The 17,870-nt window shown below is 41.2% G+C and overlaps 1 protein-coding gene across 2 annotated transcripts in view; it reads left to right on the top strand.

Annotated features, from left to right (window-relative positions):
- Positions 1–4,938, top strand: part of LOC126199072 (uncharacterized) — a 39,403-nt gene extending 34,465 nt beyond the window's left edge. The window contains exons 7-8 of one of the 2 annotated variants that reach the window (XM_049935789.1): positions 2,818–2,897; positions 2,976–4,938. In XM_049935789.1, coding sequence (XP_049791746.1) covers positions 2,818–2,897; positions 2,976–4,285 — 1,390 coding nt within the window. In that variant the 3' untranslated portion in view covers positions 4,286–4,938. The remainder of the gene's footprint in view (positions 1–2,817; positions 2,898–2,975) is intronic. The other variant, XM_049935790.1, reaches the window with a different exon arrangement.
- Positions 4,939–17,870: the final 12,932 nt, after the last annotated feature.

The following is a 17,870-nucleotide window of genomic DNA, read 5'->3' as shown; positions in this document are numbered from 1 at the left end:
CTATATTAGACTTAGAAGAAGCTCTAGTCATGAACATCCCTCCCAAGACTCTCATTAATGGTCTCTGGTCCGGCATCACTTTTTGTTTTAGTTTTTTAAACCTGTTCACCAATACCATAGAATTAATCTAGTACGTAAGAGTGTAATCTTTAATGCAGAACTTTTTTAAACATGTTCCTACACTTCTCTGTCAGAATCATTTGGATGTCAGTTAACGATTAAAAAAGAGTTGATTTAAACTCATTCACATATTCCATAAAGACCATCATAAAGTGAAATATGGTTAGGGAATCAGTGTGTCCAGCAACCTTGAAATCTTGAAAACCCGAAAAAGGCCAAGAATTTTCAAAATTGGAAAAAACTACAAAAAACCTGAATTTTATTTAAATACTTTGACATTTTAAAAAAGTTTCGGTACATACACATATTGATATATTATCGGTTTCAACTGTCTCTCATATTTCAAATAGCATTCAAATATTCAAAGGGGGTCTACATGTTATGCACATACTATCTGTTGGTGAGCCAATGTTTACACAGTGATTCGTAACTGTTTTATATTTGTTGAGCTGCCACATGAGGTGGGAATCCAAGGAAGCTGATGTGTCAGAGGTGGGGAGAGATAGGAGAATTCATTGCTTTGAATTCTGGGTTAAAGTACAGATCAGCCACGGTTGTAGAAATACACAGAAGTAATAAGTACAATATTTGAAATTACGTTAAGCCTGTAGTAACACTTATTGTATCAACCGTTAGATCACTGTAGTTGGCAGCAGTCGAGAACAGGATATCATAGTCACAAAGAGTAATGACTTCTACTGATAAGCATTGAACAGGTCTGTGTAGCTGAACAACTGCTCGACGGTGACAGACTGACATACGTGAAGAAGTTAAAGCTAGCCGTCGATTTTGTCGTGGGGTAATCTGCAATCCTTCCCCCATGAACCATGGACCTTGCCGTTGGTGGGGAGGCTTGCGCGCCTCAGCGATACAGATGGCCGTACCGTAGGTGCAACCACAACGGAGGGGTATATGTTGAGAGGCCAGACAAACATGTGGTTCCTGAAGAGGGGCAGCAGCCTTTTCAGTAGCTGCAGGGGCAACAGTCTGGATGATTGCCTGATCTGGCCTTGTAACATTAACCAAAATGGCCTTGCTGTGCTGGTACTGCGAACGGCTGAAAGCAAGGGGAAACTACAGCCGTAATTTTTCCCGAGGGCATGCAGCTTTACTGTAGCATGGAGAGCTGCATCAAACCAGTCACAGGACTGAAGACCACAACAACAACAATCTGCAATCTTTTGTTGGTAGATCTGTAACTTGTGAATGCTTACTTGGCCATTTTGATGAGTGGAGTGGCAATAATAACTTCAGTAGTAATGAAAAATTGGCTATTTTGACGAGCGGAGTGGCAGTAATAACCTTGAGTAGTAATGAAATTAAATCAAGCTGGTCGTAAAACAATTATTCAAACAGGACAAGACAAATGAAATTTTAGACATGTATAATCATGTCTCATTTTGCAGCATTTGCACAATTATCGATATTAAGTAATTAGTGTATTCACCCCCCGCCCCTTTTTTTAATGTAGGCTTTTCATCAAACTTCAAAATTATAGTTGAAATTCAAACAGAAAAAAGTTATTTTTCAAAGATACTTATATGATGCAGTGCAAGATGCAAATGGAGTTGACAGTTTCAAGTCTTATATACTGTTTTTGCAATGCACGTTGTTTGTATGAAGGCAGTATGAAACATTAAGATGAAGGAAAGTGAAAGAGAGAAGGAGGAATGATTATTGAACAAACGAAAGAAGATGAAATGAAAGAATTCAAAAAGAGTGAAGCCTCAAAGATTTCAGCAGAGATAGAAAATTTAAAGAAATGATTTGTTCATTTTTATCGCCTTTAAATCAATATACAGCATTTAATATTTTAAAAATATTTTAGTTTTTTACTTGTAATTTATACTACTAAAGAAATAACTTAATGTTGTAATAATTATCAATATAATGTTTTGAAAAATGATGTTTTAGTCTCAGATTTAAAAAAAAGGTAACATGAAAAAAATTTGTCTTGAGAAACCTGTAAAGAACCTTTAATGTGAAAATTATCAGTCGCTGGACACCCTGTGAATGTATCACAGTATACATTAACAAAGAGAAGCAGCTGTTGACTGTTTCAACAATAAAGGAACACTGAATTGCTGACACTGTTTGTGCTTACACTTGCTAAATCAACGTAGTAAATTGGCAGGAAAACCACTGCATTGAATAATGTTGCTTCTGCTTCAGTTACACTAAGTGGCTGCTGTTTATTTCATACCACTAGCTTAATATTTACTTAATCATATTTACATTTATCAAATAACAATAAGTGAAATATAATCTTTAAATGGATTGAATCTATATTATTTTTACTTTGTAGATATTAAATCCCTGCTTCAGTACCCATTTTGATTCATTGTTTTCTGTTTGAGTTCTGAGGTCATTGGTGATCAGTTGTTCATCTGGTATCATACTTCTTCAACTGCAATGAGGTTTTAAAATTCTTGTCATGAAACTAAGATGCTTTTACAATCTTCAGTGTCTTCATTTATGTGGAAAATGAAGGGAATCTGAAAAGTTTCTGTTCTCGTTTAAGACAACAGCATTTCTTGCTGCATATTTACTCATTGGCTTAATCTAAATTATTTTATTTTCGAAAATTTCAGTGATTATTTCTATGTGAAGTACAGATTTAAGAGCCATGTTGTTAGCAAGTTTATACAAATTCTCTGTCTTCAGATTTATTAAAGTTCTCTTTTTCTTCCATATCAGCAATACTGAAGGCTCAACAGATAAAACTGATAGAAATGATGCAGTTATTGACATTGCCAGTAGTGACAGTGATCTGGATGGTTAGTACCTTGAAATTATAAGGTACAATTTATGTAAAATATATAAAGACAATTAACAGCATTTCTATTTCTTTGCAGATTACCTGTCAGATGATCAGATGACACCAGAAACTGGACAAAATGATGAAAGTGAGCAGAATAAAAACTCTGATCCAAACAAAAATAAGGGAAGTGGAAAGTTCCAAACTCACTCTTTTAGTGCATGTGAAGATCAGCAGTTGTATAGTTCACGTTCAGAAAATATAAGTGTTAAATTAGAGAGACAGTGCAGCACTCCAGATCTTAGGACAATAGACCAAGCTTCCAGCAGTGTTAAAGAAAGAAAGCTTGGAGATTTAGAACAGACTACACTGAGTGTCAGTAATCTTAGTAGCAAGATCAAGAGTGCCTTAAATAAAACCTCACCAAGTGCATTAAATCAGGACCAAAGAAATGGTGTGGAAGTAATCAGTCTATCAGATGAGGAAAGTGGCTTTGGTGATATAAAAAATTCTTGTTCCACTAATCTCGAAGTGACTCCAGAAACGTACCAAACCTGTCACAAAGAAGTGCCAAATGTTAGTAGTGCAGAAAAGCATATCATAATTTATCCTGATGTACAAACAAAGTCGGTAGTGAATACGTTGGGACTACATAGTAATGTGGTAAACTGTGAGCCAATGCCATCTTCCTTATTAAATGGAATAGTTGCCTCCAGTAGTTCAGGTGTGGATGTACAGCAAGATTTGAATCCGCCAACCATTGTGCCAGTCAGTGTTTCACGGGATAGGTCTTCTGGGCAGTGTATATTTAAGATCGAAGGAGGGAAACTGTATGTGAAGGGTAAAACTGGAGAAACAATACCAATAGTTCCAGGACAGTTTGGAAGTATACCAACACCTGTTCTGAGACTTCCTGAAACTGTTACACCTGCACTAAATAATTCAGGATCACCTCCAACATACAGTGATGCACATGGACAAATCCTTTCTGTACCTTGTGCAAGTCGTGATGATAATTTTGTGCCATCTTCAACAGTGTGCCAAGCAACTTCTTCTGTGAGCAATGTTTCAAGCTGGCATGTGCCTTGTGAATCTCCTGTGATATCTGATGCAGTCCAGTCCAATGTATTACCTCAGTCCCCAGATACACAGTATTTGAGTCCACCCCCTGTCCCAGTGTATACTTCACCTCAGATATGTAAATCTACTGAGACCGGGAGTGAACCTGTGTCACCAGCAAGTTTAAAGTTGAACAGTACACTTCCACATCTCAATTTAAATAGTGTGTCAACCTTAAGTTCTGGAATAGTACAAGGTTCTATTTTTGCACAAGCTGGATGGACAACAGATAGTATGTTGGCTACAACTGGTAATTCAGATGCTGTAAACCACAGTGAAAGACAATAATGCATCTTGCTTCTTTTGAAGTGTTGTGTACATTGCGTCATTCTTCTGAAGTGTGATGCTACTGTCCAGCAAAATTGCTGCAGTTGAATACAATTCCCAAGTAGGTGAACACTATGACAAAGAGAAGTGGTACAGTGTGGTACCTGCAATGAAAATTTTTGTGATGTCTGTAATATATGGATTTTGATTGTTAATCTTTTCTTCAAGGTATCTGTTCAGACACATGTTTATGTGCTTCAGAATATTATCCTGTTATTGTGTGAATTGGCCTTTTTTATATTTTGTGCTTGTGTTTGTTTTTAATTTATTCCATCATGGTATCTTTCAAAGGAGACAAATTTACAGGCATCAACATACTGCAAGAGTATATCATAAATTTTATTTATTTTGAAGCATCATGAGCAACTAATTTAATAGTGTAATTAAACAGTCTTGCTCTTTATGGCAGGGTAGTAACTGCATCTTATTTATTCCATTCAGCAGATAAAATTGTTTCTAATTTTGTGATATTGTACATAAATATTTATAGAGGAAATGTGCAACAAGTTCTTGTGAATTTCTGATTTTCGCTAGTGCGGATAGATTGTTTTGAGTGAATTGTGTTTTGGGTGTACATAGATTGTAAATATCAAAGTATTTTACTTTCTCAATTTTTGTATTTAATTATTCACAGAGACTTACAAATATTTTATGTGTATACAGTTTTGTACATAATAAACAAAAATTATGAACTTGTTAAAACATTAATGTTTATGTAACATTGCATATAGTAAATAGATGAAGCATTTTGTTGTTTTAATTATGTAGAAGTAATTCATTAAAATATGTATGAATGTTTTGTTGAATCTTAGTCACACTTGTTTTCAGAAGTGTTGACAGAATGAGAGGACAAAATGTTGTTGATTTTTGGCTTTAATAACATGCTCTTTGAAAGCAGCATAATAATTTTATGTAATTGGGATCATTTGCTTGGTAATACAGCTTTTTTATGGGAATGTATAATTCCAAGAAGTATTTAAATATGTTGTAAACAGGTTAAAATGAAACAATGGAAAACCCAGGATGGAATGTAACAATGGCAGTTCAGTTTCAGCTGTCTGAGACTGCAGACGTTGGCAGTGCAGTTTCAGCTCTCTGAGACTGCAGACGTGTGTGCTAGTTGTGTTTGCGTGAGTGTGTGTGTGCCTGTTTGTATGTGTGTCTACTGCTGACAAAGGCCTCAATGGCCGAAAGCTATGATTTTGTGAATCTTTTTATTGTGCCTATCGCGACTCAGCATCTCCGCTATATGGCGAGTAGCAAATTTCCTTCTCAGGTATTGTAAACAGGTTATCAGTGCAGGATTCCATGGATACTATTTTTTTAAGCATAGAATATTTCACATGCTTGAAACAAAGTTTTTCAAACCTCCTATTAAAAAGTGTGCATATACTTGTGGGTGTAAGTATGCTACTCTTGAAGCATCACAATTGGACAAAGTGATTTCATTAGTAGCAACTTTTCGCCGCTTGGCGGCACTAGCTCCAGTTTAGCACTACTCTTTCCATGCATCTGTACCTTTGTTTTATGTGTTACAGAGTCACCATTCTCATGTGCGCTGTGGGAACATACTTAAACTAGACTATTTAAGCCCTGGTTCAATACTGATAATTGGTTTTTTTAATTGTTCAGACATGGAAATAGGAGAACATGGCAATGCATAAACTGCATGATTTTGCACACAATAATTAATTTTTGGATTGTCAGTGTATTAAAGTAGCAAGGGAAAAAAAGGAATCACTGGATGTTATACGGCAATACTAATATTTATTCTTACAACATAACTTTGTATTTCTACGGCTGACCAACTAAATAACGATTGTGAAATCTACTACTAAATATAACACATTAGCAATTTGCTTTTAGTAATGCTGTGAATAATCTAGAGCTATAATAATACAAGTCATTTCTTATGAAAAGTTTTCAATTCTGTAATATACATTGCAGAACATTGTCGGTCTTTAATCCTCTTCCAATGTTGTGTTTTCAACTATTACTCTCCAGTCTTTCTGTCAGGGTTTAGATTTTCTTGGCCACTAGTCAACCAAAAATGTATCAGCACCTATAGCGCAGAAGGCACAACAAGAGTACTTTTAAATAAATGCTGCTTGGCCAAAAGTGGCATAATAGATTGTGCGTACAGTGGAAAAGAAGAAAATTCTCATAGGTCTACCAGACCATAGAGCAAAACTAGGCCACGAATAAAAATTACTACACACTAAAATAAAAAATTAAAAATTTTTTCTAGATTTTTTCTCACCTTAAACTGCTGGACACTTTGGAAAGTTTCCTTGTTGATTTACTTTTTTTCCCTCAAGTTCCGTGCTGAATTCTTTCATTTTGAAACAGAACTGACATTTGATGTAGTGAGAAATTAGTTTGTGTACAGTCTCCAAGGCATGTTCTGCACTACAAGCCAAGCCGGAAGTCTTCTGTTATAACTTGAAGTTGAACAAATATATTTCAAGGACAACGCAATACATGAAAGTCACAGATCAAGTAAACAGAGTAAGACGTGTGTACACTTTAACAGTCAAATCATAACCGAGTCCAAGTCTAGCGGCCGCTGGCTGTCTGGCCACTTAGGTGGCGCTGCTGCTGCATGGCTGGCAGACAGTGCTGCATGTAGAGGATGTGCGTAACTGCGCGGTGGCACTTAGAAAGATCGGCGAGTCACAACATTTTCCCCCCCTTTGAATTTTTTGCACAGGTCTTGATGGAGGTGGCCTGTAGATTGCTAACGTCCATAGGTGTTGTTTGACTGGCCGTAAAGTCTCGAGGAGGAGGCTTCCCATATGGACGGAAGTGTCCCCGATGATAATGGGTCGAGGTGACAGGAGACGTGGGGGTCGAATCTGCTGGGGCCCCATGCACCAATCTGCCTGTTGCGGCAAGTCCAGTTGTTATAACAGGAGACATGGGCGATGTGTCGGCATCCTTAGGAGAAGGAAGCGAGTAGAGTTGCTCTGACAGATGATGGTCATCTGGTTCCTGCATGGGCACGTCTCCTGGTGGCGTCAGTTCTTGTGCTGGCACCGATATGATGGTGAGAGGACTGCGTTGTGAGTAATGAGAGATTCCAGTATCCCGAGCGTCAGGTAGAGCCGAAGGTGGTGTAGTGGCATCCGGAACAGGTGTTGGCGGCACACGAGGCCGAAGCTGGTCCGAATGATGCACTGCAACACCCATGTCCGTCTGGATTTCATACAGGCATCAGCCACAGTGTCATAAGATGGGGCCAGGACTCCATTTTGGCCGCCTGTCATATCCCCGTACCCATACAAGGTCGGCGGCGGTGAACCGGACAAGCGAAGGCACCCGCGGCCGTGAGATGGGAGGCCGCAGAAGATGAAGCAGCGTGCGGGGCTGTCGGCCATGTAAGAGCTCAGACGGGCTGTGGTCGCCCATGGGGGTGAAACGGTAAGAAGCCTGAAATTGGAGAAGTGCATCATCAGCAGCAGAAGAAGTCAGGAGTTTCCTCATCTGAGCCTTAAATTTGCGGACCAGTCGTTCAGCCTCACAGTTTGACTGTGGATGGAATGGAGGGGCCGTGACATGCATGACGCCGTGACGGGCACAAAAATCCGCAAAATCGGAAGAGGCAATTTGTGGACCATTATCAGTAACAAGAGTAGAGGGAAGGCCTTCCAAAGAGAAAATGCGAGCTAGAGCATTGGTGGTTGCCGCGGTGGTAGGCGACGTGCAATGGACAATGAAAGGAAAGTTAGAGTAGGTGTCAATAACGAGAAGCCAATAAGTACCCAAAAAAAAGTCCTGCAAAGTCAGCATGAATACGCTCCCAGGGCTTCTCAGGCGAAGGCCACAGTGACAAAGATGACTTCGGGGTGGGGGCCTATGACGCACAAGGGCCGCAGGCAGCGACCATGTGTGCGATTTCAGAGTCAATGCCGGGCCAGTACACATGACGACGCACCAGAGATTTGTGCGAGAGACACCCCAGTGCCCTTGGTGAAGGAGGCGCAAGATCGAGGCAGGCAAAGACGCAGGATCTTTCAAAGGAGCCAATTGCGCCAACAACCGATACATTTGAGGTGAAATCCATGAAAGGATAAGAGACTTACATGTTTGGTCGTCCGCGACATGAAATGCCAAGAAGTGCTGTCGAAGATGTTTTTCGTAATCAGACCAGTCTTCCGCCATCTCGTCGTAAGGAGGAAAAAGAGGTAGAGACGACGACAAGAGATGCCTGGCATTTGATGCCACGACGAAATCACGAATCGCAATTGTGAGAAGCGTTTGCTGTTCTATGAGACCTTGCAAGAGTTGCTCAAAAGTAGCCATGGAAACCTCTGGGTCAACGATGAAAAAGAAAAATTCACTACCTCGTCGCCAATTGTTATAACTTCAAGTTGAATAAATATATTTCAAGGACGACACAATACATGAAAATCACAGATCAAGTAAACAGAGTAAGACGTGTGTACACTTTAACAGTCAAATCATAACCGAGTCCAAGTCTAGCGGCTGCTGGCTGGCTGGCTGCTTAGGTGGCGCTGCTGCTGCATGGTTGGCAGACAGCGCCGCATGTAGAGGACGAGCGTAACTGCATGGTGGCATTTTGAAAGATCGTCGAATCACATCATCTTCATTTGTATTTTTGCAATGCTTTCCAAACAATCATAGAACAAGTCTTCATTTGTATTTTTGCTATGCTTTCCAAACAATCATAGAACAAGTCACTCCAGAAAGCAGATGGAGAAGAAAGATTAGTACTTAAAGTTTATTCTGCCTGTAGGAAGACATTTAACAATGCTTCTGAACGGTAACGTAAATAACTTTGTCCTTGATGAGCACCATAGTCCTTCAAGTTACTGCAAAGTGAAAAAGGACAATTTTCTATTGAAGAATTCTTTGGCACAACATTTAGTGATTTTTGAGGCCTGAAGTACAACATAACCTGCTGTGTTGTGTTTTTTTATTTATTTTTTGTGTTATCAATAACACTGTTTGAGGGCTTATTGGCTTTCCACTTACAATGATTGTCAGTGGCATTTATGACAATCAATTTTTCTTCTATACCCCGTAGTACAGATTTTTTGATGTCAGTATATTCCTTTCTGGTCTTCTTTGCCAAGATTCATACCTGACTGACATAGGATGTAAGAGCGGGTTCTGTCCCTCATTCACAATTCCCTCCCTAAGATAAAACTTTCTTGACAGGCACATGTATGGACTGGAGCATATCTAAATGTAGAAAGTTTACTGGTGAAGGGTGGTCATCACAGGTCACTGATCAAATAATACCAAAATGTCACTCTAGGGGATCCTGATTGAAATTGGCAGTCAATATGTGTTTGAATCTTTTATTCCACAAATATTCAGACATTTCTAATATGCTCTGTACTGTTACTCTGAGCCGTTCCAGTGGTTTGTTTGAAGCAAAATTACTGTCTGGATCGGCCAGAATATGAAAAATATGCTGCAGAATTTTATGGTGATCTGAATCTTTTCTCGTACCACATTATGTTGTCTTTGAATTTGGAGCATTGGGAACATCTCTTATATACTGAGTAAATTTTTCAGTTGGCTCACAAACCTCAAATCCCACGATGCCACTTTCTGTCTATAAAAAATAAAAAAGTAAAGCTTTTTCCATTCTGGTATTAAATAATAGGAAAGGAAGGCAAGCACCATTTGCTGAAAGGAGGTTGGGTGGATGTGTGCATATGTCAATTTACTACATGCCTTTACTCCAGCAAACTGTACTGAACTGTCAACTTTATAAACACATTCATGAAATCCATACCTCATGATATCAGTTCCAAACAGCACAACACATTTATCATGAAAGTTTATGTATTTCAAAATATGTACTGCACCTGAAAAAGCTCAAACTTTTCTATTTTCATCAACAGGATTTTGAAGATAGCATTTAGTATTCCCCTTCTTTCCTGATATTTGCAGATGTTTCCGGGCTTGTTTGTTAGATTGACTGCCATCACATATAAATTCTACAATCTACCTGCTCCAGTTGTATTATAATGTGAATTAAAACTTTTTCTATCAGTTCTCCAGGAGCTGCATTTCTGTTGGTATGGACTACAACTGGTTGTACCCAACATTATCACAGAGTTAAAAACATGAAAACAAGGGCATGATCAGCTAAGACTTCATTTTGGTCTGCAGGCATCATATGGCCTAAGTCTACAAATGCGTCTGTCAATAAAGAGGACCCATTGAACTGAATATCCTCTCTCAGTGTAACCCCATCAAAGATAATTAATTACCCATGATTTTCTGTTTTTACCAGTCTCTTCTCTAAAATTCTCCTTAAAACATCTATGGCTGTCTTGTTAACACTGTATGTGCATTTCAACTTTTTAAGAGACTCCTCAAATGCACATCTGAAGGAAGCGGTACCTATAACCCTTAGGAGATTCAATGTATAATAAAAACTCTAGAAGAAATTCACTATTTTATCTCACTCCTTTTATATCCTTCCTCAGGCACTTCTGTAAGATAGTATCTGCAAGTATTTTTTTTACTTACTAGATAAGCTTTCACTACATTTACATTTCTGTAGTCTACATACTTCTGTCTGCAGCACAATTACTCTAGCCTTGTCTGACTTGAGTTTATTGTTTCCCCTAGCCAAGTTAGTTTTTAATTTTTTTTTTTTTTTTTTTTTGTTTGTAGTTTCCATTCAGTTACTTCATCAAGCAGATCAACTGACGTAGACTTACCAAACAACAGGGTGCTGCTGAAACCAGAAGTGGTATCACTTTCACAAATTCGTAAACATTTGATGGGTGCTTTATTCACAATTTTGCAATCAGCTTTCCTCTTCGTGGGAGATTTTCTTAGCTTTAATGGGGTAGACAAATAATTGGGCAAATTCAGGAAAATTTGAGGAATTGAATTTGGTTTCAAGTGACAGTTAATTCTGGGCAATTCTACTTCCTTTCTATCAATAATGAATTTGTCTGTTCTTAATATCAAATTTTCAGCAGAGAGAGTGTCTCAAATGTATGAGTTTCTTGTTAGCTCCTTGTCTTCTCCTTCCATTTGTTAACATTTTCTATACCTTTCAGGGGCTTGAAAAAGCATCTGATTTGCAACCCAGCACAAAATAGGAAGGTGTTGTCACTACGGTTTAGGAGACGGCAGAGCCAACTGTTAATTTTGATCGAAATATTCGCTTGGCAACCACGTATTTCGGTTTAATTTATAATCAAGCTCCACCAATAATCTGCACCATTGCAGAATTGCACATACAAAACTCAAAATATCTGTAAATCAGCAACAAAGCACACGAAATAGCATTTATAAACATAGACAACTCAGCACGCAAAACGATCGCAATGGGAGATTACCGCACTAACCCTATTCAGCCCATATTATTGGAGACAATAGATTACACTTTCTACCTCTATATGGCATGACTGAAGCAAAATCGGAAAAGGTGCTGTAACATACAGTTGGTCCACATGCATAACATAATTTGTCAGCATAATTTTTTCCATGTTCAAGTAAAAAAATTTAACACAGGCGAGTCTGTAGATATTTTATTCTTGTTTGCAGATCACATCATAAGCTTCATGTATGATGAGCCAACTTATCTTGCTGCTGTTTTAGGGAGGCAACATTACTTGTGTTTTGTGAGGATTTTATAGTACCAAAGACAGTCTTTTTGATTTTGTTGACATTTAAAAACTGGGGAAAGTTATTGTTCTCCATTATTTCTACTATTCTGTCATCATTTTTGTCACGTGTATAGAGAATAACAGTAATTTGTTCTTATGGGCTGTGAACAATGACACTCATTTGTAGTAGTTAACCTGTCAATATAATTCTTCTCATGTAATGAAATAATATTTTTTTTGTGTAGTAAATAAGTATAAACTCTCATTCTCATTTGTTAATATGTGTTCTGAATGTGAAGTGAGAATTCATCTTCCATTTGCTCCAAATCCCTCCTATTTTGACATAGACTTGGACACGAAATGATCCATTTAGGTGCCTTCAAAGGCTCTGTTTAGTGTCCGATGCAGGTTGCAGTTTCTCTGGTACTTGTACAATGATAACATTAGTTTTTATGTTTCCAAGCTTGATTCTGTACATCTGGTAATAGTGTGAGTACAACAGATGTTATTTTGAAAGATATGGTTCAAAATTGTCTTCTGCTTTGTGGCCTTGATGTATTTTTTGCGAGCTGCTGTCATTGCCGAATTTTACTGGATTGAATTGTTGCTCTTGGGTTCATAGGAGTTTTCACTTGTACATTGTAATCAGATCCTCATAAATGCAAGCTTTTAATTAGAAGAATTAATAGTGTCATACTCCCAGCTCAAGCACTTTGCAAGCCTCCTCCACATTCTCCTGCATAAACTTCTTTTCAGTATCCATTCAATAATTCGAAAGTGTCTTCTGGTTCTAGGTTCGCAGCTCTCAGCCTCACATCAAATGAATGTGTTTATTTTTTAAATATTCTGCACATTGGGAGACCCCATTAAGATATGAATCTTTGGCTGAAAAGACTTCCTTCTGCACTCAGAAAGAAATATGCAAGCCCCACTCCTTTTTCTCCTCAAATTACAGTACACTGGTTCTCCAGTGATAATCTAATGTGTTGCCTTAGGGAGTGGCTAGTGTCACTCGAAGTGATGTCAAAATGACGTGGGGACCGATGGCCTTTGTAGTCTGGTCCCTTCAATCCCCACAAGCCAACCGACCAAAATGACGTGTCTTCCATAAAATTTAATGTAACCTCAGAACTTGATAGCAATTGACAAATGAAGACCGTCAGAGACATCACAGTGGATTTAATTGTTTTTGTGTTATGACAGTATGCCATTTCAAGGCAACAACACATTGAAGATTTATCACAAAACATCACTCTGGGTAATACTTGTTATAGTTCAATGCCAGTTAGTGACATCAGCAGCAAAACCCTTCATGGCATCCTAAGATGAAAGCCATCTGTTGTTGAAAGTTATGTGCTGTCATAATGGTGTAGTGGAGAGACATGGAGTTGTTTGTTGTTGTGCTCTTCAGTCTGAAGACTGGTTTGATACACCTCTCCATGCTACTCTATCCTGTGCAAGACTCATCATCTCCGAATAACTAATGCAAGCTACATACTTCTGAATCTGCTTACTGTACGCATCTCTTTGTCTCTCTATGATTTTTAGCCCCCCCCCCCCCCCCAATCCCCCCACATACTTCCCTCCAGTACTTAGATGCTGATCCCTCGATGCCTCAGAATGTGTCCTATCAACCGATCCTGCCTTCTAATCAGGTTGTGCCACAAATTTCTCTCCTCCCCAATTCTATTCAGTATCTCCTCAGTAGTTACATGATCTACCCACCTAATTCTTATACAGAGTCGTAAGAAGTAGGTTTGCATCCTGTTATATTCAAACATTTTTTATACACCTTCACATTTGTGGAAGATTCTGGGACTTTCTTATTAATGTAATGGAAGTAGGTTCTGCAGTATTTGATGTTGTTTACATATTAGAGCATTCTCTCTCCAGATTGAGTTGTTTGACATTTGTAATCTTGCTTTTCACAAACATTTGACACTCTCTCTCTCTTCCCCCCCCCCCCCCCCCCCCCCCCAGAATATGTTAAGATTTCTGAGGGTGTGGTTAAGCAGGAACCTAAGCTTACCACTTTTCTCCATTGCCTGTGCTGGCACCACTACCTGTGTGCTGTGCCTATAAGAAGCAGATGTGACACTGTTGCAAATATTGTTTGTGAAGTGTTGGCAGACGAGCCAACACCGTATTGCTAGAGGAGGCCGAAATTGCACGCTTTAAGCTCATGTAGATTGGCGTGAGGTCTGGAACAGGACAATGTCTTGAGAATTGCAAATAAAGTACGTAGATGATGTAATACTTAACTTTAATCCATAATTGTAGAACATCGCTCTTGATGATACATGCTTCACAATACAAATTGAATACGGCGCCTTGCTAGGTCGTAGCAAATGACGTAGCTGAAGGCTATGCTAACTATCGTCTCAGCAAATGAGAGCGTGATTGTCAGTAAACCACTGCTATGAACGTCGGCTGTACAACTGGGGCGAGTGCTAGTAAGTCTCTCTAGACCTGCCATGTGGCGGCGCTCGGTCTGCGATCACTGACAGTGGCGACACGCGGGTCCGACGTATTCTAGCGGACCGCGGCCGATTTAAAGGCTACCACCTAGCAAGTGTGGTGTCTGGCAGTGACACCACATTCCTCCCCCGCAAATCGGCGTACGGTTGTGTTATAAGGATTCTGCCCGCCGTGGGGAGGACCCCTTGTTGACGTATGCGACGAGGTGGGGAGCCTAACAACAGGCGAGGCTGTGCCACCCGCACCCGGCCATTCGGTCCAAGGGGAGCTAGGAAACGCCTGAAAACCTAGTCCAGGGTGCACACCAACATGCGGTGTATGCGCCCTTAGCGATACAGGAGGGGCCGAAGGGTCGACCTCAATCGCGTTGGGGTACCCGACGGGCGAAGACGACATCTGGTCCGGAGCGGGCAAGAGGTCCATGTCGGAGGACAGCTGGCCACGGGAAGCGATTGGCGGCGCGTGACCCAGGGAGGCGCTTGGCGGCTGCAGCGAAGCGTCCACTGCGGGTGTCGCCGGCGGGAGAACAGGCGGCAGCGCGTCGCCATGGGGCAAAATGGAAGGCAGCGTCGGTAACACCTGGGGATGAGGCGAGCCAGTAGATGGGTCCCCAGGGCGCTGATCTGACGGCACCATCGCTGAAAGCAGACGGGGAGCGGCAGAACCCGTGCGACGACAGAGGCGCAGCTGATTGAGATGCTGACGCACCTCACCAGAGGCCCCCAAAACCAGATACATAGCACGGCCAAGGCAGCGAAGAATGCGCCCTGCGAGCCAACGCCGTGAACCTCGATAGTTGCGATAGTATACAACGTCGCCTGGAGCAAAAACAGGTGGCTGCCGCTGCACTGGAACCTGATGCTGCGGATGTAGCAAAGACATCAAGGTTCGATGAGGATGACCGTGGAGCAACTCAGCCCGTGAACGACCATCTCGGGGCTGAGAGCGATACGAGGACAAAAAGAGCAATAACGCGTCCTCCCGAGAATGCGACTCTTTCAACTTCAACATCTGTGACTTGAAAGTTCGAACCAATCGTTCAGCGGCACCGTTGGACTGAGGCGAAAACGGCGCGGACGTCAGATGTTGAATACCATTGGCCTTGCAGAATGACTGAAATTCTGCGGACATGAATTGTGGGCCATTGTCGGAAACAATAGTCTGTGGAAGACCTTCAATGCAAAAGATAGCGGATAACGCTTGGATGGTGGCAGACGACGTCGTGGAAGACATCCGTACAACAAAAGGAAAATTACTGAAGGAATCGACCACAACCAACCATCGAGCATTCCAGAATGGACCAGCAAAATCGATGTGCAAGCGTTGCCAAGGGGAAGTGGCTTTCGGCCATGCAAAGAATTTCCGCGGTGGTGCGGATTGTTGTTCGGCACACGCCATACAAGAAGAGCACATATTCGTAATCGCAGCATCGATTCCGAACCAAGTACAGTGCTGACAAGCAAGTTGTTTCGTTCGCACTATACCCCAATGACCTTGGTGGAGAAGCCGTAAGACAGAGGACTGTAACGAACGTGGGACCACGACCCTGGACTGATCATTATCAGAACGCAACAGCAAAACACCACGTCGAACAAAAAGTCTCTCCTTGTGAGCAAAAAATCGGCGAACCAACGGATCCTCGATCCGTGACTTCGACAAGGGCCATTGCGTAGCAACAAAACGCAAAACTGTAGCAAGGACAGGGTCAGCAGCTGTGGCTGTAGCTACACAACGAAAATCAATCGGAAACGATTCGACCACGTCATCGGTTTCTGAATCAATGAACAGGCAAGCAAGTTCGGAGGAATCGAATGCTCTATCCTTAGCAACAGGCAAACGGGACAACGCATCGGCGTCTCCGTGCTTAGCAGTGGACCGATACAAAATATCGTAGCGGTACTGCGAGAGGAAAATAGACCAGCGAATGAATTTCTGTGCTGTACGTGGAGGTACAGGCTTGTTCGGATGAAAAAGCGATGTCAAAGGTTTGTGGTCTGTGATGATGGTAAAGTGACGACCATACAAGAAATCATGAAACTTAGTAACACCAAAGACGAGAGCCAAAGATTCTTTCTCGATCTGTGAATAATTTCTTTCCGCAGACGAGAGCAATTTGGACGCAAAGGCAATAGGGCGATCATGCGATCCATCTTTGTGCGCAAGCACAGCACCGATCCTGAAATCCGATGCATCTACCATCAACAAAAGGGGTTTCTGGGGATCGAATGGCGTAAGGCAAGTATTGGAAAGCAACGCCGATTTCAACTGGTGAAAGGCGTGTTCGCATTCCGTCGTCCAGACAAACGGAACACCGTTGCGGCGTAAGCGATGAAGTGGAGCTGAAATGGAAGAGGCGTTGCGCACATAGTTCTTATAGGAATTCATTTTTCCCAGCACACTCTGTAGCTGCTTCAAATTCTGCGGCGAAGGCAAGTCTTGTATGGCACGGAGGTGTTCTGGACTGCGATGTATGCCTTGGGCATTGATTACATGTCCCAGATAGGGTAAGTCACGAGCAAAAAACACACATTTGTCCTTCCGCAAGCGAAGACCATTTTGGCGCAAGACCTGAAATAATGTTCGGAGATTGGCTAAATGTTCTTCTTCTGTCTTTCCAGAGATCACAATATCGTCCAGATAGTTTGCTGCAGTAGGGACCGACGCACAAACAGTTTGCAGATATTGCTGAAACAATGCAGGGGCGGATGCACACCCGAATGGCAGTCTTTTAAATCTATACAAACCAAGATGCGTGTTAACCACCAAGACGTGCTGGGATTCGTCGTCCACTGGTATTTGCAAGTACGCATCTGCTAGGTCCAACTTCAAAAAATATTTACCCGGGCACAGTTTGTCAAAAAGATCTTCCGGGCGGGGTAAAGGAAAAGTTGCAATCACTAGTTGTGGATTCACCGTAGCTTTGAAGTCCACACAAAGTCCCAATTTTCCGGAAGGTTTTGGTAAAATTACTAAGGGTGATGCCCAGCTGTTTGTACGTGTCGTTATTGATCAATGAAACCAGCTCCGTTATCGAGCTGGAATGGTATTACGTGGCCATGAATGTCCAAGTCTACAAAAAGTTTATTGTCCTGCTGACGACAAGAGCGACTGTCTCGTGCAACGAGAACAGACACTGGTACAGAATCACTTGCTAATTGACGTGATTTCCGGCGACGTCGACGCACACTTTTTGTGGGACGAACCAGTCACTGTTAGAAAGAGTGGCACTGGGCGGAGTGGAATGAACTACATGAATGTCCATGGGCGGAGGCTCACGAGCCCGAGTATGCTTGGTTCGATTCCGGCGCGAAGCAAAGGGCCTGGAATGGTTGGTAGCGTCCGATCTAAGCTTTTTCTGGCAAATACTTTGAACATGTCCTTTTTTATTACAGAAAAAGCAAATGGCTTGGCGTGACGGGCAATTCTCATGCGAATGTCTATTAGCACACCGCGGGCATGACTTT

Source organism: Schistocerca nitens, chromosome 8 (assembly GCF_023898315.1).
Source record: "Schistocerca nitens isolate TAMUIC-IGC-003100 chromosome 8, iqSchNite1.1, whole genome shotgun sequence".
Classification (NCBI taxonomy): Eukaryota; Metazoa; Arthropoda; class Insecta; order Orthoptera; family Acrididae; genus Schistocerca; species Schistocerca nitens.
The sequence above is the reverse complement of the archived record's forward strand: the minus strand, read 5'-3'. Positions and strand labels throughout refer to the sequence as shown.